The 22,975-nt window shown below is 39.8% G+C and overlaps 1 protein-coding gene across 1 annotated transcript in view; it reads left to right on the plus strand.

The window, feature by feature from the left end:
* The window catches only part of SLIT3 (slit guidance ligand 3), a 523,033-nt gene that overhangs the window by 397,806 nt on the left and 102,252 nt on the right, over positions 1–22,975 (plus strand). The window contains exons 15-18 of the mRNA XM_086471174.1: positions 1,998–2,148; positions 3,364–3,438; positions 14,453–14,596; positions 17,742–17,885. Coding sequence (XP_086327300.1) covers positions 1,998–2,148; positions 3,364–3,438; positions 14,453–14,596; positions 17,742–17,885 — 514 coding nt within the window. The remainder of the gene's footprint in view (positions 1–1,997; positions 2,149–3,363; positions 3,439–14,452; positions 14,597–17,741; positions 17,886–22,975) is intronic.

Consider the following 22,975-nt stretch of genomic DNA (forward strand, 5'->3'; position numbering starts at 1 on the left):
CCCCATCCTTCCTTTTTCCTATAGGAAGATGAATCTTGTATCGATCAGTGGACTAAAAATTATACTTAATAAATTTTTACCCTGTGTAACTTCATGATGTTTGTTAATATTCTTTCAAAGAAAGCTTTTATCGTGAAAATTAGAAGTGCTTCTTCAAGGCTTAATTTGGGGATTTCCAAGACACTCTGATCACTGAAAAATTTTGCTGGGTTTTTCAAGGCATATTGTAATTGTAGCAGTTTTAATAAACTCTGGTCCTGATCACTGTTTATCTTTGGCATTATTTCCCAGGAATCATAAACAACCAAATGTGCTGTCTCACAGCCGTAAGAAAGAATAGCTGTATGTTCTTGTAATCAAGCCATAATGTGCTCATCGCTTGACATTTTAGCTTGACTACCAAGCCTGGAATTTTTAGGACTGGAAATCAAATGGGGATTTTTTTTGGAAGGATAAGAATTTATGTGATGATGGTGTGGGGAAAGGCTTAGACTGTATTTTTATAATACTTTAAAATGCCCTGTGGTCCTAATATTTTAATTGCCGTGCTGTCAAGCTAAAAAGCAGTAGCAAAGTCTCACTTTAGAGGTATAATTTACAATAAGCATGATAACCTGCAAAGTATTTAGCACCACAAGTAACGTACAAAACTGTGTGTGATGTTTCCCATAATCTAGTTCAGAATTAGAAAACTAAACTGAAGTGTGTCTGTGGAATCAAAATGTTAGATTGCCTGCAGAATTGCTTGCTTTCACTGCATCACCCTGTGGAGGTGATGTGTAACATAAATTAAAATAATAGTGGGTGTAGGTGACTTTTTTTTTTTCTTACAGAAAATAGCATGCAGTCATAAAATGAGCAGTGGTGTATTTATCAGTCAGGGAAGGGAAAGCGGGTGATGAATGTCATCAAGTCTCTAAAAACAAATTTCAGCTCAGGTTTAAGTTTGTATGGCTGTTTTCAGGTTCTTAAAAACTGAACTTGCTCAGGTCGTTCCTAAGAAAGCCTTGCAATTTACTTCTAAAACTCTGGAAAAGTTGAAAAATACTTCTTGGTAGTTACGATCACTGGGCATTACACAAGGTTCCTGATACAATTCTTCCAATGTGCTTTCATTATGAGATATGAAGTGAGTGGGCATGAGGTATTGCATGGTGGGGTCTTGGCAACACTTTGCTTACATACACATTTATTAATACTCCTGGTTCCTTGAAGCACAGAGATCAAGTTTCCAACCTGCTGTTATTAAAAGAGAAAAAACAACCCTGAAAAGGAAGATTAGTTCACTGAGCCTAATTGGAATAGCACTTCATTAGAACGGGTCAAAAACCTAGTCAAAGAGGTCTGGCAATCACGGTATAATGGTACATTAGGGAGTGCTTCTCGCTAAGTATGGTCTACCCATTCCTTAATTAAAATGAAAATGATTTAAACTGCTATTACTTCTCTTTGCTGTTTGTTTAACATAGTTAATAAAGGTATCTAATTGTTGGAAAATTGACAAGGTCCTCTCATAAAAGGTTGCCGTCAAAAATAATTCTGATAGCTGAGGTCTGAAAATTTTGAGCTTTTTAATGACACCTTTAAAAATCTTTTGTCTTTTGAATGCACCAGGATAGCTCTTGCTTTCACAAGATCCCTTTTCCTTGTTGCTGGACTAGTTCCAAATGGGAAAAAGGGACTTTGCTGGAGCTCATTTGAAGCAGACTCCAACAGCTAATTAGACATACTTCAAAAAATACCTCAACAGGTAGGCTTGTTAGACAAGGAATTAATCTGTCAAGGGAAGAGTGAAAAAACAGAAGCTAGTCTTGGGAGTAATTTGAAAAATTGCTGAACAAAAATCTTTGGCAAGTATTAAAATTGTGTGCAGGAGCTGGGAGCTGACAGGAAGCAGTGTTGAGAATAGATTCCGTAAAATCTCTGATTGCTGCAGTTATCAGGAACTGGAATATATTTTGCTGTGTTTGCTGGAATGTATTTTCCTTTTATTGCAGGCTCAGAGGATTACCGAAGTAAATTCACTGGGAAGTGTTTCATGGACCTTGTCTGTCCTGAGAAGTGTCGCTGCGAGGGAACGATTGTAGACTGCTCTAACCAAAAACTCACCCGATTACCCAGTCACCTTCCTGAATATACTACTGATCTGTAAGTGCTGGCTTTTCAAGATGCGCTCAGCAGGGCTTGGTGGTTCTCCTAGCTTTTAAAGGCTGTAAAAGGGAGTCGGACCAATTCAAGGCACCTTCTACTTTAATCCATGTGAAAAAGGGGAAGTTAATTTTCTTTCAAAGGAGCACCACAACTCTGATTTCCTTAGCATTCCTGCTAAGGGATGAGAAAGGAGCCATGCTCCTGTGCATCAGCTGCCTCTGTGTGTCTTGAAGTGTTGACCCGTTATGTGGCCCAAGCTGTATGGTTCCTTTCCATTATACCTTTGCGTCCTTTGTCTTTGCATCTGGTCATTTTTATTTAAGAAATGGAGTAACCCTTTTGAATGAAATCTGTGATCAGGAACTCATTCCGTCTCAGCAGTGCTTGCTACATGGGTGAAGTGGCTGTCACTAAAACTAATGTATTGTTAAGCTATAAGTGATTTTATGAAGTTTATTTGCTTTTAGAGATTCTTCAGAATTATTAACATAATACACTGCTAAAAAGAGTATGAGAAAACATTACTTAGTAACTGAAGAATCTGGTTCTTTTGTTGTATTAGTAGCCCCTTCAAACACAATTCTCTTTTTGTGTTAGTGTTCTAATTATACTTAAGGTGTTCTATTTAAACCCCCATAACAATTGTTGATCTGAAGTTAAGAAGAAAAATATGAGAGGGAGACATCCAGAAACACAGCAAAGTCTCCACACAGAAAAACGGAGCTACCTGTAATCAGAGAAAGAATTTTGCATCCAAGCCTGCCAAGACAGTGGCCTTTGCGTTAATTTTGAAGACCAGTAGACTTTGAGGGGAAAGCACCTGAAATCAGATCCCTTCTGTTTAGATGGACCACATCTCCAATTGCATGCCTTCTGTAGCAGAATGCGTGAGGGAGGCTTAGTCACGCAAACGAGGCTGTGTAATGGTTAAGGTAAATAATTCACTATCCTGTGTGTTGGAAGAAGAAGGCATTCTCACACTGTCCTTTGTCATTACACACTTAAAGGCATCCTAAGCCTTTACAACAGATAAACTTGAATGTTCCCTTTCCTTCAAAGCTAAACTCTTTTTGCTCTAGGATTCTGGGAGATGGCAGATAGTATCTTGCTTAACAAAGGTCATAGTTCTCTGTGTGGCAGCCCTGTATATCACGAAGATATATCTATAGACATCTGTGAAGTATTAAATGTCTCTTTGTTTATTCCTATCAGGCGTTTGAATGACAATGATATATCTGTTTTGGAAGCTATCGGACTCTTCAAGAAATTGCCCAATCTCAGAAAAATGTAAGTTTGAGTCACTTGCTTTTAGAATAAATGCTGCCTTGGATTATAAGGAAGGAGGAAGGGATGATTTTTTTTATAGTTTAGTACTGCCATAGCAGAAATCACTTTTTGAATGGGAACTTAAGTAAACTGAATGATGTTTAGAATCGCCTATTAGGTGGACAAGCCCAATTAAACCACAGTGACAGATGCAGATCGCTAGACTGACATTTCAATATTCTTTAGGATATGTTTCTTAAAGTCTTCAGCTCATGGAGACTGAAGGGAATTCTGTCCCAGAATTTATTCAGATATATGCTTATTGTTAGAGATAGCTACAAAGTTTAGTATTTTGGTTTTGTCTTCTGAATGTATTGTGCAGCTCCAACTAGTGTCATTATTTCAAATAGTCAAAGGAAAATAATATTACAAGATATAGAAGACGACAGCTTCTTTTGATCGTTATTGTTTTAGAGAGGAGAATCAATTAGCTAATTTAGAGATCAGTCATTCAACTATATCTGTATAATTCTGTTAACAGCCTGAGTCCTGGCACTGTACAGTGTATATATTTAATAAGAGCTGTGTTTTGAAAAGAGAATAATGTGTTAGATACCTCCTGACAGTCTTTTAAATGGATCTTTCTGAAGTTCAAATTTTAACCCTGTGGCCCCATTGCTAATGTCTCATCTAACTGTTCACTTTCAGTAAGATTTTCTTGCTAGAGTCAAGGTAATTCAGGGAAACCACCAACCAGATTTATTGTTCTGCATTCATTTCACGTGGCTTCTGCCATCTGGAGCTTCCTAGCCATTTGAATCCATGCAAGATCTCAGGGGCTTTGGAGACAACTGTAGTGGGATTCTATGTCAGTTTTATTTCTGCAAGAGTTTCAGCTGCAGCCCTGCACTAAGGAGTGGGGATTGTGTTTGTGCCAGTTACAGGCCACCAGACTTGAGGAATTAGTCATATACATTAGCCTCATATTTTATGAATGATCCATACGTTGGAGCTACAGTGTACTTAGAAAAACTTGACATCGTTGAAGTGCTCTGTTGTCTGTGTAAGTAGATAGTAAATGGGAGTGAAAGACGCGCAATGTATAAAAGTACACACAAACTGGAAAGCATCTGTCCTCATCAGACCTTCAGGATTTATGTTTTGAAAATTGGAGAGGTGTGATAGCTGGAATAATTTCTTTCATTTTGTTTACAACTTACTGTAGGCAAGTTATGGTGCTGTCCTTCCTGTTCCCATCAATCACTCAGGTGGGAGGGATGCCTCGGCAGGGCTGTGTTGTAATGCATAAATGCAGCATGAAACAGTTATGAGGGGTTTTTTAAGAGTTTCTTTGCTGTGAAACAAAAAGTCTTCCTGCTGTGTTGTTGGTAGGTGATGAGAACTGAGGTGTACAGGTGCAGTTCAAATGGATGGCAAAAAGAAGTTGTGCCCTACACCTCCTAAAAAGTGTCTGTCATACGGATTGTTAGTGGCAGCCTCCAAGCAGAGGCTCTTTATGTAATCTTTGTGGTTGAGCTAATTTATTTTGTTCTACCTGATGTTGTAAAGAAGTATCTTGATTTGAATAAAGGGATTTTCTGAAAAGGGTGTTTTTTCGTATAGGCAGAGCAACATTTCAACCATAAACTTACTCAGTAGTTTGATCCTTAAAAAGCCAGATTAGACTTCTTTTTTTCTGATTCTCCTAGTTCCACTTTGTGAAGGGAAGGGGTTACTAGGAAAAAGCAAACAACCAAACAAATGCCTCTTTCCTTCTGAGTTGTTATTTGGCCTTTATTAAGTACCCTTCTGCTAGTAATAGGCCTCTCTCATCATGCAAGAAGGGAAATGTAGGGAAATACCAGTGGATGGGATTGTCACTGCTAATGGTCCTAATGCAGCAGCTCTGTATATGTGGCAGGAATGTGATGCATGTGCCCTTCGTTAAGTCTTACTGCTTACTGATGCTATTAAATTAAGGAGGAAGAATATTGATCAAGCCCCCATTTTTCAATGTGTACAAGGGACAAGAAATTTTATTGTTATTTGATTGGGTATATTGACTCTGTCTCATGCTCCTTGTCCATTCAAGTGTTAAAGAAAAACAGCAGGTGGGGGACTCTGTCTGGAAATCGCCTTGCTTCCTAGGCGTAAGAAAACAGCTCGGAGCTTTGCAGTGGCAGACCATTAGCCTAAATCACCTTTTTCTACTTTTTTTTTTCTTTATTTAATCTCTGTAATTCTCTTAATTCTGAAATGAATCTGAATATCTGGATTCTGGGTATCTGAATGGGCATTTGAGTGATTGCCCTCTGATTGCCCTTCATTTCAGTTTAAGACTACTGACAGATCCGTGTCAAGGAAATTTGCAGAGAAACTATTTTAAGAGTACTGTGGTTCCACTGTGGCTAGTAAAGCTCCAGCACTATTCCAGAGATAAAGGAATATGCTCTTCCTTCCTCTTGATGGATATTTCATCTTGGTGCCTCCTCATCTTACATTATGCTTAAGTGTAGCTTTGGTTTATAACATGAAGGCTCTGAGGTGGTCTGTAAATTGGACCTCAGGCAAGATTCAGATTTTACTTGCATTCTAGGCGTACACTCACATTTGTTCTTTTGTCAAACTCTGTCACTTGTCTGTGTCTGTATGTGTGTTGTGGCGTACCACAGTCTCTGGGGTTTTCTAATAACATTCCAAAGGGAAGTAGTCATAGATTTGGCATTGACATATTAGGGTGCCTCCAGTGTGTGTATGTGAAAATAGTCTTTAATTATATATTCAAATAATGATTTTCAGTTGGACTTTTGTCCCAATCCCTTGCCAGGTTCCTCATCCCCTGAGTCCATGTGGTTTCTATTCTCACCGTGATTTGCCTCAGTGTAAGGCCAGTGTCCCGTCCCTCTTCTCTCTACCTCTCTCTAGCCACTGACAAAACTCCTACTCTCCTCACTCAGGCCCCCTTCCTAGCCCTGCATTACCTTGAGCTGTTTTTATAGCCTTCAGAGGTCTCTCTGGGGCCCCCTCTCTAGCCAGCCAAGGACATTACTGCTTAATGCTGCCTGGGATTGGTAGAGTAGATACTTAAATAGATAAATGTGCCCAGTCCCAAACTTTGCACAGTCTGTAGCTCAGTGTCCTGCACTGTCTTGGGAGACATTGGAAGACATCATCTGAAGAAGAATCTGAAGTGAATAAAATCTCTGGAAGATTAGCTCCTAAAATTCAAATTCTCCAGTCCTGCAGCCTCCTTGGATAGTGGCAGGAATCTTAAATCTCTTTGTTAAAGACTAAGAATTCAGCCAAATCCTAACAGATGTTCACATAAAAGACGTTTCCATTTAATAGAACACCTACATGATAGTAACCAATTAAAAAATTTGAAATCAGAATTTATTTGAGTGCTTCAGGCTTTTCACAAAAAGATTATCAAAGTTTTGAGATAGGAGAAAAACTGTATTTTGGTCAGCTTTATTTCCTGGAATAGGTGAACTTCCTCCTTTTGTTTTAAAAAAAAAAAAAAAACACCCAAAAAAACAACTACTGAAAAGTATCTACCTCTAAACACGAAAAGGACGTCTGAGATTTTATTCTTTTAAATCTTGCCAATGTTGTGAAGTAAATGTAAAAAAAAAAAAAGGGAGAAGTGTCAGAACACCATTGCAACCACCAACCCCACCTGTAATATATAATTAACTTTTGGGGTGTAATTTCTGTAAATATTCCTCCTAAGCTGAATCTTATTGTATGATGTGTCAGCCTAGGATTTAATACATTTTAATGCAAAACGAATTGAATTCTTGATATAGAAATCTAAAGGTCACAGATCCATAATGCAAAGTTATGCCACATTTTATTTAAGAATTAAATTGCTAAGATTACCCTGCTGGTTTTTAAAAGGTTAACATGTTTGCATATGCCTTATTTTTAAAAAAATCAACTTCAATAATTAGCTGCAAAATCCCATATACATAATGCTATTTTCATAATCTAAATTTTAATCCATCTTTATGTTTAATGCTTTTTACAGTAGCATAAAAAGGTTGATGTAGAGTCCTGTAGACAGATCTAACCTGGTCCAGAAGTAATTTACTGGGTTCTCCAGTGGGTTTTGGAAAATGCCCTGAACCTGTGTTGCTTTCACTGCATTCTTACCACATTACCTCACCTGATCTTGCAAGTGTAAAGGGCTGACTTGTCTCTGAAAGCTAAAGTCACATTGCAGTGACTTCCAGGCTTCAAGCACTGTGTCGCTAGTATTTTGCAGGGTGGCTAGAAAAGAGCAATTTGAATCTACTTGAAGTGCAGAGGAAATAACAGCCGTGTGTTTCTGAGCTCCGTAAGAGTGGGAGCAGCTCCATGACTTGGGTTTTTGGGGGGTATCCTATTCCTGTGAGACAGAAAGGCTCCAGGACTGCTGCCCTCCAGCCCTGGGAGCTGGAAGCTTCTGCCTTTCACAGAGAGGGAGATGTCACTCAACACAGCAAGATCTCACATCAGGCAGGGATTTTGACTTTTGTGGAAGGGAGCAGTTCTTTGATTGCAGCAACTACCAGATTCCGCATGAAGCAAACACTGGGGACCCCACAACTCCCTGGGACTACCTCAGGTTGTTAATCAGCAAAAAAAAACCCTCCAGTGCTTGGGGACTTCCATGGCAGTGAGAGCTTAGAGGGGTCTTCTGGCCATGGCAGGGAGGTTCAAGCTCCATAACCCCCTAACTCAGTGGGAGCACAGAGATACACTTGCTTGCTGAAATGAGACGCTGACCCACAGGGAGAGGCTGCAGCTCCCAGATGTCGGCTCCAGAGCCTGCCCACTCCCCGGCATTTACGGGAAATCAGTGGGACTGGCCGTTCCCACTGAGGTCCCAGCAGCTGTTTCTGCAGAGAGAAAAATGGCAATGAGCTCACATCCAAAATAAGAACTGCTATACTTCATGAACTGCCGGGGGAAAAGGGGACTGACTTCTTTTCTCAGAGAACAGGAACAACAGAAAATATTTACCTCAAAACCTGAAAGGAACGTCTAAAAGTTCATTCTGTTTAATCTTGCCAAAATTACAAAGTGAACATAAAATATGGTCTTATAATAGGAAGTGTCAGGCTATCTTGGCAATAGCTGGTACTGCCAACCCCACCTCTAGTCTGTAATAGCCTTTGGAGGCTTATTTTGTAAGTATTTCTCCTACATTGAATTGTATGGAGTGTCAGCCCAGGATTTAACACGTTTTACATGCAAAATAAAATTGAATCATGATAAAGTTTGCAGGCTAGAAGTCAGCTTCAAAAACAGAATCTCAAGTTTCTTATGGAGTTAGAAGTAGTTTGTGTCCTTGGAAACAGCTGTTACCTGCTGTTCTTTCCCCTAAGCATAAATTTTGCCATGGCAATTGAGGTTGCAGTCATCTGTCACTTGTTATACAGAAACAGACTCTATTTTCTGGAAATGATACTGTAGAGAGTGTTGTGGTACATGGCGTTTGGGCTGATCATGTGCCTCCCTTTTTTTCCAGTGAGGCCAGCAGTCTGCTCTGCTGAATGAATGCAGGAGTGTCACTGGGTGTACTTCACTGTCTGTCTGTAGTATTTAAGACTTCCAGTATCATTCTGCTTCTGAGAACAACTCGGTCTATAAAAGCCAGCCAGACTGTTGGTAAAAGCTGTAAAACCATCTCAGCATCCTTCAGAAGACTGCAACAGCATTGGGGTTTTCCTCCTAACATGCACTTAAAAATTCCAAACACGTCACCAACAGACGGAAATATTCTGGAGAAATGCCCACTCAGAACAGACTGTTTGTATGATAAAACTACAGGGTTCAAGGTGAGACCAAGCAGAGCCTTTGCAGTTGGACTGCGCTCTGGTGGTTGTTCTTGTGGGAAGGTGTGTTGGTAATGCAGCGACGAATAGCGTGCTGGAATGTTAAAACTGACCCAGCAGGTACAGCAGGACGAATGGTTCTGTTAAGTCTGGATAGAATCCAGCTTGTGCTGTGTAGAAGTTATAAGATCAACAGAAATAATATTATTATAAACTTTAGCCATAAAGTAAATAAAAATCTGACTGAAAAGTGAGCTGTGTGAGCAATGTCACCTTGATAACTTCTTAGATCTGTTCATTTCCTATTCACAGCCCCACATAAAGTAAACCCAGGCTTTCTGAAAATTTCTTTTGACCTCTTGCCCAAAAGAAAAGTCTGGGACTAGGATTAAACATTATCACCGGGGTAAATCAGGAAGTCCTTACAGAGCAATAACCTGTCTTGAGTGACCAGGTTGACTATAGGTTCACATTTGAGTCCTGCCGGAGGGCCCAGGTGTCTTGGGAAATACTCCAGACTCATTTTCTTTTCCACTGTATTCCAGTATTTCAAGAAGAATTCCTTACAGAACTCCCTTCTGCAATGGGAGTTTGCTTTGCTGTAAAGCCTGTCAGAAGGTTTTTTTCTGATAAAAAAAAAAATTCCTTGTCAAGTGCTATGATCATATATGAAAGATTCTTTTAGTGCGGGGAAGGATGGAGTAGAGCTCTCTGAGTTGCAGAGGAGGCAAAAGTTTCACTGCTATCATTTTTCAAGTGTTGAATCAGCTGATTATTTTTGATGATAATTCTAGTCTGAAAAGTATGTAATTTCTCATATTTATTATTCTAGTAGGTCAGAGTTTAAGGAGGATACTTTTTTTTTCTAGTGAATGAGTGCTGTCATCTACCATTTTTTTAATTGTGTTCTGATATGGGAAGCTTTAATTCAGGAAGACAAATAAAGAAATCCAGGTTGGCAGAACATCTGCTTTGACAATACTCCAAGTGGGATTGCAGGGCAGTTGTCTTACCTATTTATTATTGTAAAGCTTGTCTTTTCTCTGCCTTGCAACTTTGATTTCACCATATCATTTCATCTTGGATTTTCAAATCTTTTGCATGGAAAACGTATACGTGATTGGATTCTTCTGAAACTGCTGGCGTATTTTGGGATAATTTTGTCTTTTTGAAATGCTCAGGCATTATTAACTCAAATGGTGAAGTTTTCTGTCTACAGAAGTTCTTAGGCAGCAATTAAAATTCAGATACTTTGGATTGTGTAAAAGTGCCAATTCCTTTGCAAATTATGGCCAGCCTTTTTCTCCAATGTTTTCCTTTTTTTGCCTTGAGTATCTAATCATCTGTTAAAATTGCACTGATGTTTTAATATATGTGACTAAATATCTTTTAGATGGTAAAAACTAACCAATAAAATTTTGTAACTACAAGTATAGGTCAGTTTGCAATCTGTGAATTGAAAGTCAAAGTCTTTGTGCATTATAGTAACTCACCCTCCCTTCCCACCACAAACATTTACTTATTTATTCATTTATTTTTGTGCAAATATGCACCATACCATGAGCTTTACTAGGAGAGGGATCATTGAGAGCATCTATTTTTGCCAACATTCAGAAGAGATGCTGAGCTATAAACATTTCCACTAGAGAAATAGCTGAGCCCCAAAATTAAATGCATATGTCAGAATATCCTTCCTTGACTTGCTTTGACACTGAACATAAACTCTTCATGTGAGTGTTAGCACAAAGTACTAAACTTCTGGAAAGCAAAATCTGCGTGTAAGTATTTCTATATGTTTTTATGTTATTTTTGGCTGATTGCTGGCATACTCCTATGCTTTCTGATCACAGAATGCACAAGAGGTGATGGGCCACATGCTGTAGGGCCTGTCTGACAGTTGTTCAGCAGACATAAACCAGCATACTCAAGTTTCCCACATGCAACATATCTCCAAGACTCAACTTTTTTTTTATTAAGTGATGACTTCTGCAAAGAGCAAGACCCACATTATTTCTGTCTGAGGCCAAGCTGACCTGTTGCCATGTCTTCTGTCATCCCAACAAGAGGGCTGGTTCTTCTGAGCAGAGTAGTCCAGGTGTTAATCTGATACCTTGTCATTTGTTTTAACGTGGAATTTGATTTTGAAACTATTACTCATGCTGTCTGTGTACTGGGATAATTTCTGGAATAATGTACTATTCAGTGTGAGTAATAGTGTTGGAATTTGGCATCTTCTTGGGAGCAAGAGCATATCCTTTACTTTCTCTTTTTTCTTGTAGACAGTAAAATAAAGAATAGTGTTTTCTATCATAAACCTAAACAAATAGGATTATTTGTCATAATCCATACAAGGCATCAGACGAGATGCTTGAAGGACTGAGGCCCAAGGTTTTAATGTGCTTAAGGCCTTTTATATAAATGTTTTAAATAATTAAATGCAATTTATTTTTATGCATCTCTAATGGCATTTTATCATTCAGAAATTTTCTATTCACTGGGTTTTCACAAATATGAAATATTCAAAAGATTAATTTTGTGTCAGAACTTTATTTGACTCTGTAGACTGAAGTTTTCCGATGTTGATCTATAAGCAAACATCTTGAGACTATAGGCAGAGTAATTATTTAGAAAATAATGCTGTATATTGCAGTAGCTGTGAATTCAGAATTAAGCAATATTCATTTCGTTTTGAGTCGTGGTTTTAAATTTAAGTTCCTGGGAGTTCATGAGTGCATATATGAAAATTTGAATCAGTCGCACAGTTTTGTATGTTACTCCAGTGTTCACTTTAAAAAGAGGAAAGGTCCTGGTACGCTAAATAAAAGTGGTCCGTATTTCAATGTGCAGTACCTGTTTCAATGTAGTAACATAACATTAACCAATTCTTTCCAGCTGGGCACCCATTCCCAAGCATGGTCCGTAACTTTGGAACTGATGGACAAACCCAAGTGGAAGAAGAGAGTCTATAGATCTTGGAAGGAGGGGATGGCCACATGGGAGGAATGTAACACTGTTGTCAGAGGATGTAGGGAGGCAACTGGGAAAGCTAAGGCCTCCTTGGATTTAAGCCTTGTGAGGGAGGTCAAGTACAACAGAAGGGGCTTCTTCAAATACATTGCTGACAAAAATAACACTAGAGGCAATGTAGGCCCACTGTTGAATGAGGTGGGTGCCCTGGTGACAGAAGATACGGAGAAGGCAGAGTTACTGAATGCCTTCTTTGCCTCTGTCCATACTGCTGGAGACTGTCCTCAGGAGCCCCAGACCCCTGAGGCCCCAGAGGAAGTCAGGATAAAGGACGAGTTAGACTTGCTTGATGAGGACTGGGTTAGGGATCAATTAAGCAAGCTGGACATACATAAATCCATGGGCCCTGATGGGATGCACCCGTTGGTGCTGAGGGAGCTGGCAGAAGTCGTTGCTAGACCAGTCTCCATCATCTTTGGTAAGTCGTGGGGAACAGGAGAGGTACCTGAGGACTGGAGGAAAGCAAATGTCACTCAAGTCTTCAAAAAGGGCAAGAAGAAGGACCCGAATGACTACAGACCGGTCAGCCTCACCTCCATCCCTGGAAAAGTGATGGAACAACTTATCCTCGGTGCTGTCTCTAGGCGTATCAAGGATAAGAGGGTCATTAGGAGCAGTCAGCATGGCTTCACCAAGGGGAAGTCATGTTTGACCAACCTGATAGCCTTTTGTGAAGACATAACCAGGTGGATAGATGATGGTAGTGCAGTGGATGTGGTTTGTCTTGATTTCAGTAAAGCATTTGACACAGTCTCCCACAGCATCCTCACAGCCAAACTGAGGAAGGGTGGTCTGGATGATCGGGTAGTGAGGTGGATGGTGAATTGGTTGAAGGAAAGAAGTCAGGAGTTGTGGTCAATGGGATAGAGTCTAGTTGGAGGCCTGTATCTAGTACAGTCCCTTAAGGGTCAGTACTGGAACCAGTACTGTTCAATATATTCGTCAATGACCTGGATGAGGGAACAGAGGGCACTGTCAGCAAGTTTGCTGGTGACACAAAACTGGGAGGAGCGGCTGACACCCCAGCAGGCTGTGCTGCCACTCAGAGAGACCTGGGCAGGCTGGAGAGCTGGGCGGGGAGGAATTCAATGAAATACCCCAAGGGCAAGTGTAGAGTCTTGCATCTGGGAAAGAACAACCCCCTGCACCAGTACAGGCTGGGGACTGGGCTGTTAGAGAGTAGGGGAAAGGGACCTGGGGGTGCTGCTGGGCAGCAGGATGACCATGAGCCAGCAACGTGCCCTCGTGGCCAAGAAGGCCAATGGCATCCTGGGGTGTATTAGAAGGGGTGTGGTCAGTAGGTCAAGAGAGGTTCTCCTGCCCCTCTCCTCTGCCCTGGTGAGACCCCGTCTGGAATAGTGTGTCCAGTTCTGGGCCTCCCAGTTCAAGAAGGACAAGGAACTGCTGGAAAGAGCCCAGCACAGAGCCACAAAGGTGATGAAGGGGGTGGAACATCTCCCTCATGAGGAAAGGCTGAGGGAGCTGGGTCTCTTGAGCTTGGGGAAGAGGAGACGAGGGGTGACCTCATTGATGTTTATAAATACATAAAGGGCGAGTGTCAGGAGGATGGAGCTAGGCTCTTCTTGGTGATGGCCAACGACAGGACAAGGGGCAACGGGTGCAAGCTGGAGCACAGGAGGTTCCACATTAACATCAGGAAAACCTTTCTCCCTGTGAGGGTGACAGAGCACTGGCACAGGCTGCCCAGAGAGATGGTGGGGTCTCCTTCTCTGGAGACATTCAAAACCCGCCTGGACGCATTCCTGTGTGATCTGCTCTAGGTGGTCCTGCTCTGGCAGGGGGTTGGACTAGATGATCTTTCGAGGTCCCTTCCAACACCTAACATTCTGTGATTCTGTGACATAAGTCAGATGCTAGAAACCCCCACTTATTGTATCCCTGACACCCTTATCAGCAAGAATGACATGAGGTGTAACAGCTGGTAATTCCATTAATTTAAATACTCGTGCTATAGGAGATATAATTGTTGTTTTGGTGAGTGAAGGGGAGCTATTTGTAAGTGCAGTTAGTATTCTTTTGGACTTCTGTATGCTGTCCTTGCTAAATTAATGTCTAGATAACAACTAGGCATGTGTTTGTTCTATCTTCCTCCTTCCAGTGTGATGATGTATGTTTGGAATAAAACACTAATAATTTTCTTATTGTGACTGGTTGTGTCCTTCCAGAAATCTAAGCAACAATAAGATCAAGGAGATCCGAGAAGGCACATTTGATGGAGCTTCAGGAGTGCAGGAACTGATTCTGACAGAGAATCAACTGGAATCAGTGCATGGACGAATGTTTAGAGGCCTCACAGGGCTAAAGACTTTGTAAGTGCAAAGATCTGTCTTTGTTCCTCTGTAAGTTGAGTGGGAGTGCTCAAGTTCAGCAATGCCTGCTAAAATATCTGTTACTAGACAACGAAGCTCTAAGGCAGGGTCTTGTATCACTGTCATGAAGTCTTCAATATGTTTCTAGTCCTGGGTAGATTTGATATTTATCTGCTATTTGAAAAAAAACACAGAGATTTCAGGAGTAACATGGTGGTGAACCTGTCATGGGTCAAATCTGGGAACTTCTAATCATTTAATACTTGTATTTATTTTGTTATTTCCTATGGAAACAAGGCATGTAGGAACATGTTTACTATATATTAGTTGATCCTCCCACTCTGCCTCCGTCCAGATTGGAATTGTTAGTCTGCTTAAACCAAACCTCACAGAAGGCTAGGAGCCTAGAAGATTTTTTATATCCTACAAACTATATGAAATCAGTAGGTAGAGAGACAAGACTTAAGTTATTGCTGCCACCAAAACAGGTATAGCTAAGCAACGTTAAGGCAGGCATAACCAAACTGTTACAGGTCCTGCTGACAGAAGGTAGCTGGCCACTCAGTCTGCACCAGGTGTGGCAGCCCACAGGCATGGCTTTGAACTAGCCACAGCGTGCTTTTTCTTGACCACACAAAGTACCATAAAAATTCTGTGTGGCTACACTATTAATGTGGTTTTGGTAGAGAAGAGCATGAAGGAGACATAGAGCCCAAATGTGTAAGAAATAAGTTTGGTATTACTTGTGTTTAGACAACCATTGTAATTTATTTCTGAGAACAAACGCTTATACATAAACTTGTAGTACTTAACACTAATTTCTTTTCGTGTTAAAAGTTATATTGGAAGAAGGATCATGGGCAAGATTTCAAGATGGTGTCTAATCCACCCCATCCACCATCCTGAGAAGCAGTCAGGGACTAGGCTTCTAGTGACAGCAAAGACTCATGCCAGATGATACGTGTGAGCTGTGTGGGAAAAGTACCTCCCTTGCATAGTCTTCCCTGCTGTGGAAAGAAAGCACTTGATGAGGTAGATGCTGTCAGTAAACAGACTCCAGGAATCAAAACGCAGTTTAAAATCTGCAGTTTATTCATTAGCAGCAAATACTTCTTACGTTTAAAGTATCATGGCACAACTACTTCAGTCCTTACTCAAGTGTAAAAAGAATTCCAAGTTTCACTTCAAGGACTTTGGCCTGTAATGACAAATAGGGCACTTTTCTTTTGCTGTTCCGTTAACATATTTTGTCTGTGGTTACAGTCATCTGTTCTTTAATTTAATGTATGCATTTTACTAAGGGATTTGAAAATACTGTCCGTAGATACTAAATTAATTTTTATACCGTAAAGCAGCCTGTGGCAGTGCTCCTAAACAAAATTCAGCATTTTTTAATAAAAAGATGCTTAACATTCAAGCTGTCCTGCTGACCTGACCTACATTTCCCCCTAGCTGATAAGGCAGTCTAAATATACACAACATGACATGAGGATCTGTAAGTATAAGTTTTCCTTCAGGAAGGGCACATAGTGCATGGTGAACCATGATACGAAACCAAAGGTTTTGGCTTGAGGGACTTATATTTCTATCCATTAATTGTCTTTGAGCATTAGAATTGTGATCTTTTACAAAGAGGCCACATTGGACAGGGTCTTGGTCCAGTTTTCAAAAGACTGTACGTTTCCTGAAATGTAATGCTGTGCAAGATACATTGGCATCCAAATTCGGTCATCCCATCTTGCAGTACTACTGCCTGATGCTTTACATACAGAATTGAGAAAATGTTTCCTACTGCTACTAATCCACTAAGGGCCTTACTTCTCTCACTTACTACCCTATTCATTTTAGAGTTTGTGGTCTTGCCCTGGCTCTCAGGCAGCTTAGTACTTCACGTATAAGGTGTGTGTCTCTGTGCCCTGTGACTTTTTTCTGACACAGTTTCACCCCAGTTGCAATACCAAAACTATTGAGACCGTAGTGCCTGTGATGGTAGCTGTACCTAGCGAACAGTAATGCAAAAACAATGTCATGTTCAGGTCTTAAACACTGACTGCGATTACACTGTTAATTTCTTCCCAGCCATATCTAATCTCTCTTTGGTGTTTTTCAAGTATCTATTGCTGTAGCATCTAAATGCCCAACTGGCGGATACCAATCTCAGATTTAAATCCAGACTTCTAAGGGAGTCTGAATTTTCATTGTTCACTGCATGAATGTGATACAAAGGAATTTACACTCCTCAATTTGGAGGATCAATTCACGGGAACAGCAGCACGAGCTGCATATATTTTGTGGATTTTTGGTAGTATGCCTTAATTACTGAATAATTTTTCACCTAAGTAGGAATACCACAACTGCGTAGTGATGTTTGCAGACCCAGATGTTGATTGGCATGCAGTGTAACAAATACACATGAGCCTTTTTTGCTATGAAGTGAAACAAGATACTACAGCCTTTCAGATTAATTGGGCTTTATTGTCGAGTTCATTGTTACCATAACAACTCAGAGAGATGTAGCTTGCAAAACGCAGCACTGATTCATCTGGTACAAGCACTGAGCAAAGACCATTTTATAGGATGGTCACTGCTTTCTGTCTTGTCAGTTAATGATTATAATGACATTTCAGAGCTTGTGTTAGGTCTGGAAGTCTTTCCTGAGCTAATCTTTGATTACTGCTGAGGATGCTGTTTCCTTCCATACTTTTGCAGTGTGGATTACAAAAAACGTCCATGGTAGGAGTAGAAGTAATGCAGCTGGTGTTGTTATTGTCGCACACTTCTGGCAGTCTTTCTCAATTGATCTCAGTTGATCTCTGAAACACATCTTCGCTTACTCTCAGATGTTTACTAAATTAAGACTTGAGTTTTTATTTCAAGTCACTAGTCGTAATTTTAATTGCATGCAACTTTCATATGTGGAACTCCCAATGGCCTCTAATGTTGGTGGAAGAAATGTGTTTTAAGTTCATAAGACATTGTTTAAATGAATCTAGCCCTCCTGTAACTGTGTTCTACTTCAGCAATCAATAAAAATAGAGCACGGTGCTTGCCAAAGCGTCTATTGATGCCCTAGATAAAGGACCTCCTATCCTGAAATTATACCCCCTCACAGTAGTTCCTAATTCCCTGTTTTAATCTTTTGCAGGATGCTGAGGAGCAACTCTATCAGCTGTATAAACAACGACACCTTTGCTGGGCTGAGCTCAGTGAGGCTTCTTTCTCTATATGACAATCACATCAGCACTATCACCCCTGGAGCCTTCAGCACATTAGTCTCTTTGTCTACAATGTAAGTTATCTTTTTATGGTACAAACATGTCATGGTGCTGTTTTTCCATGCTTTCATTTTAAGAAGACAACGTTTGTGTTTCCAACTACATGTTGTTCATATGTGGAAAACCTCATTTAGGGAAAGAAAATCCCATCCTACTGAAATCGCAGGTTTGGAGGATTCAAGGTGTGATTTAGAAAAACATTTGAAATTGCTTTAACTGGAGTGGCTGAAAAAACTTGGAGGTTGCCAGCCTCAGGCAGGTTGACTGTATGTTTTGCTGGGTCATAGCCTAGGGCAGTGCACAGCAGAAGTTCATGTAAAACAGCCTCTGTAGATTCGGAAGTGCATAGCTTATCATACACTTTAGCTCCCTGAAGCTGCTTTAGTTTCAGTAGAGTCTAATTTTGTAAGAACAGCTTTCTTGGATTTCAGTTAAATTAGTTAAATGTCAGAAGAAATGTACTAGCTAATGCTCAGATTTTCAGAAGAGTCTGAGAGGACAAAATACTCAAGTCCTACTGAATGTGAATTTGAAAATCCCAGCCTAAGCTTTTCTGGTAATTCTCTTATATTTCTCAATCCTTCTTTGAAGTATTTCCCTTGCTTCTTAAATATGTTTGCATGCTTTTTGTAGTGTGTCCATTTTAATAAAGTACAGACTGATAAATATGGAAAGAAATTCCGCTCTTTGTTTCCAGCTGTGAATGTTGCTGTTAATGGAAGTTGTCTGCTTAATTCCCTTCACACTGCCCTGAAAATAGATCCTAAACTGTTCCTGCTATTCCATTTCAGGTTTTGAAACCATTCTCCATAATGTTTGGGGGAAGAAAGAAGTGTTGAATCTCAGCTGTTTTGTTACTCGCGCTTCCATTTTGTTGTTTTAACTTTTCACCAGCAGAGGAGTTATCATTCTGGCATTAGCTCCATGCAGCATAAAGAACCCAGACTTCTTCCATTTACTTTCTGTAGTCCCAAAAGTCTCCTCGAAATTGGTGGACAAAGGGAGAAACACAACCAGATTATTTTTATTGACTGTTTTCAAATCATTGGTCAGAGCGAGTGGTACTTGCTGAAAGCTTGTTCTTACTGCGCTGCAAGCATTGCCTGCCTGCTTCTCGTGTTGTCTCCATGCTTCCTTCTGTAGATCCATTAATAGCTGTAGCTCTCTTAGTCAATCTGTAAAGTACCTGCCTCGTTTGCATAGAAGTGTCTTTGCCATGTTTTCTTAGAAGATAAACCTTTTTCTTCTTTTTTCAGCTGTGGTTAAAGATTATTACAATTTCTAGCAATAGCAGTTAAAGCTGCTGCTAATTAGAATGCATTGCTTTGGCACTGACTTATATCGTGTTGGTCATGGCAGATTCCTAGCTGTGTCTTGATGAAAAAGTGTGTTCTTTGACATATTTTGACTCTGCACTTGATCTATAGACAGGAGAAGGTGTGCTTCTGAGTTCTTTAGACATTGGTTTAAGGCCATAGTGATATTTCACATATAAATGCAAAACTCAGATGCGTTCATTTCCTAGCAGTACTCCGTTGTAGGTGGATATATTAGATGACAACGCTACTGAGGATAAGTAGTATGACTGCTTTTCCTGTTCGACCCACACTTTGCGAGTTAATCGGGTATTGTAATGACTTATTTTTGCATCTATTAATGTGAGCCAGAAATTCATACAAAGTTTAACATTTCCAATTTTTATCTTGGCATATTTACAGCACTGAAAAATATTGCTCCTTTTGTTATTACTGTTTGTGAGTCAGCCTCATTGATATTATCAAAACACGGACAGCTCTGAAAATAATGCCCTGACTAATGGTTTTCAATAGAGGAAGAATATCTATTTTGTAAGTTATTGGTAAAAACAATAGAAGTTTTTTATTTGTTACTAGTCAAACTTGGTACTGTAGCATCCTAATTTGAAGTGTGCTTGCACTTCTGCATACAGAGAGTTCGGTCATGTCTTTCAGTCCTTACACAGTTAAGCGGGCACGTTTGCAAGCAGAACTGATTTTCCATGAATTATTATTGTAATAGCTGTGTGGAGCTAATGCCAGAGTGATAAACTCGTTCATCAGAATGGTGTGCAACTATTCTAGTGTAAAAACCTGAATTCCAGGAAATATTTTCAACCTAATTTCAACAATATCAGTTGATGCATTTCAGCATGTTTTTCTAACAGGTCACTAGAATCTATTTAAATACTTAATGTTCTATGGCTTCTTTGTAATTTTTAAGAGACACTTATAGTAGGATATGCATATTTCATTCCTCAAGACTTCTATTCCCCCTTGATTTTAAAAGTATGTCTAAGTCCTTGAGTAAACACTTCTGAATTTGATGTTAGTACCACATCTTTGCTAAAAGCTTGATTGCTTTGTTTCTGTTTGAGTGGTTAAATCACTACCTTACGTGTAGGAACTTTGATTACTAATTATGAATTTTTGGAACCGTTTGTCTGCACAACATTACTGTTTGTGATTTGAGAGCTCCACTTGAATAGCCAGATTCCAAAATAAAGCTTTTGCAAATAATTGGCCTTTCCAGACTTTCAGTTGCTTTTCAAGTGAAGTAGGGAATCTTTTGTCCCCCATGATAATTTATAGAGAGCCTCGATGTTAATTTTTTTCTAAAAGTTTCATCACAGTCTTGCCATGGAAGGAGCATGTGTGCAGGGACATGTATGAACTTCATACTACATTAAAGCAAAAAATCATTGCTCTGCAGTTGGACAAAGGACAAAATTTAGGTGTTGCTCAAGGGGCAGGAGGATGTCTGTAATGTGTGACAAGATAAATTTGTCCTTTTTTACCCAATTATATGAATTTCAAAACAGTAGATTTGTTTATTTGTTAATTTTTTATGTAGCAACTTATTTCTTTTTAGTTCCTAAGAAAAGCATAATCCAAATTCTAATCCGAGGACTGAATAAATTTTAGGTGACGTGTTAACCTGGTTTGCCAAGAAGAAAATGAAGGTTTGTGGATAGTTACTGCTGCTCAGCTAGTGAGCAGTAACACACTAAGTCGAAGCAACCTCTCCTCTGTAGAAAGCAATAATTACTATTTTGATGGGAGCGTTTTGTAGATTGAATGCTTGAATGTTTCTGAAAGTTTTTTATATGTCCCGCTAAGACGGTCTCTAGATGTGCAAAGTGTTCTTTACGTTCAGAGCTGCTGGTTTTCCAGAAACCTGATTATATACACCTGCTGTTTGTTTCCAATTGTGGATTATTTCATTCTAAGGATTTGTGTCACAGAAGTTGTTTTGTGAAAATGATCTCACTCTCTTCCATCAGCGGAACAAATGGCCTTTGAAGCATTGGTTCACTTAGCACTGGAGGTTTAATCATTTGGTTTAAACACTCTGTTCATGCCAGAGTATGTCAGTATGGAAAATGTACAAGGCATCCTGCATGTGGTCCTGTTATGGATTAAAGGAAATGGAAAACTATTCAGAAGGCAGATAACTAGAATTAGAGTAATGCTTTCAGTGCTTTTCTGCACGTTCTGTCTGAGAGCTCCTATGTAACCTGTTTGTTTTCTCACCTTTATACGGCAAGTTAGCCTTGCCTTTGAATCGTAGTCAGCACAAAGTAGGCTGAGTGTTTTTATTACTGAACATTACACTGAGTTTTCTCCTCCCCCCAGTTCTCCCTCTGCAAAATGTACAATGATCTGTGCTAGATCCACACTTAATTACACACCCAGAGCTCCAGGCTAGCGCAGTGATTGAAGTATGCTCTTTTACAATGCAGAGAGCAGCTGTAAATCATATTGCGGGTATGTGATGTTGGCCTAGTACCTATATAATTTAGGACTTGGTTTGGGTTTCTCACTGCCACACCTCAACTATGCCATATGTTTTTGTCTTCAGCACTGTTGTTTTCCGAAGGAATTGCTTGGCTGAAAACCTAATGTGATTTTGACTAAATGTTTAGGTTTGTAAAAGCATGTTGCAAGTGAAGACTTATAAGGTCTGCAGCTACTACACCTACATTTGAAATGCCTTTTTCTTTAAGGCCTTAGAATTTTTTTATCTTGAAGATATGCTATGCTTTAGAGAAATTTCATTATCATCTTTTTTTCTGTACTACCAGCATAATAACTCATGGACATAGATCACATATGATGTGAGAATTCCATCAGTGTTAGTTTAGATACGTCATTGTTCCATACATGGGGCTGTGACAGCTGATTTTAATTTGATGAGGAAACCTCAGCCTGAGGCTATTGATTCTCTCTGACTTTGTATATAAGATAGGCAACATTCTGGTTTTTTACCAGGGATATCAGCCTCTTTCCTTCAGCTGAAGTTTAGTCATAAAAAAAGCTTACACACAAATTATGGCTAGGCATTTCAGCACAGGACTCCAGAAAAAAGTTTCTCAGATTCTCAGCACTAATTCTAGTTAGCTTAAGAAGATCGTTGCTTAAAATAACTGTCACCTTACACGCCTTTCACTCAATGGATCACAAGCTATTAAGAAATAGAAATGAATACTATCTTTTCTATACTATGTTACAGGTGCTCCACTGAGAAATTGCTATACATCTATGTTTTCATGGCTTAACAACAGGATGCATAGGGCTTTCCTTTTTTAAATGCTGCTAACCCAAACTAAACTAAGACTCCATCCCTCTCACGGAGGCTGTCAAGTGGTTGCTTTGGGTGCTGCACACCACAGTACTGCAGCTGGGCTGCAACTGTATTTGAAAGATACTTTGCGAGCTGTAGCAAGATTCGATGCAGACCTCAAAAAATTCACGAGGCAGTAGAGCAGACACTTTTTGCTACGGATATACTGACCTTAGAAAGCTTCATAAGAAGTGACTCAAGCTGACAGTACTGCTTTTTAAATATATATATATATATGTACATACAGAGTGCTATTCTTACTATTTCAGTAGGAAACCCCAATTCAAGTTGCCAGTGGCTCCCACCTGGCACTAGTTTCTATGGGCCGTGACACAGGTGAGTGGAAAGCATGAGCATACTGGGGCAAGGAACAGTGTGCTAAGCCAGCTTGGTACAGCCAGCGAGTGGTGCCTGTAGGTCTGTGCTAAGGGCTAGCAATGCTAAACTTTTCCATGGCATTACCTGA

Source organism: Leptosomus discolor, chromosome 10 (genome assembly GCF_034619465.1).
Source record: "Leptosomus discolor isolate bLepDis1 chromosome 10, bLepDis1.hap2, whole genome shotgun sequence".
NCBI lineage: Eukaryota > Metazoa > Chordata > Aves > Leptosomiformes > Leptosomidae > Leptosomus > Leptosomus discolor.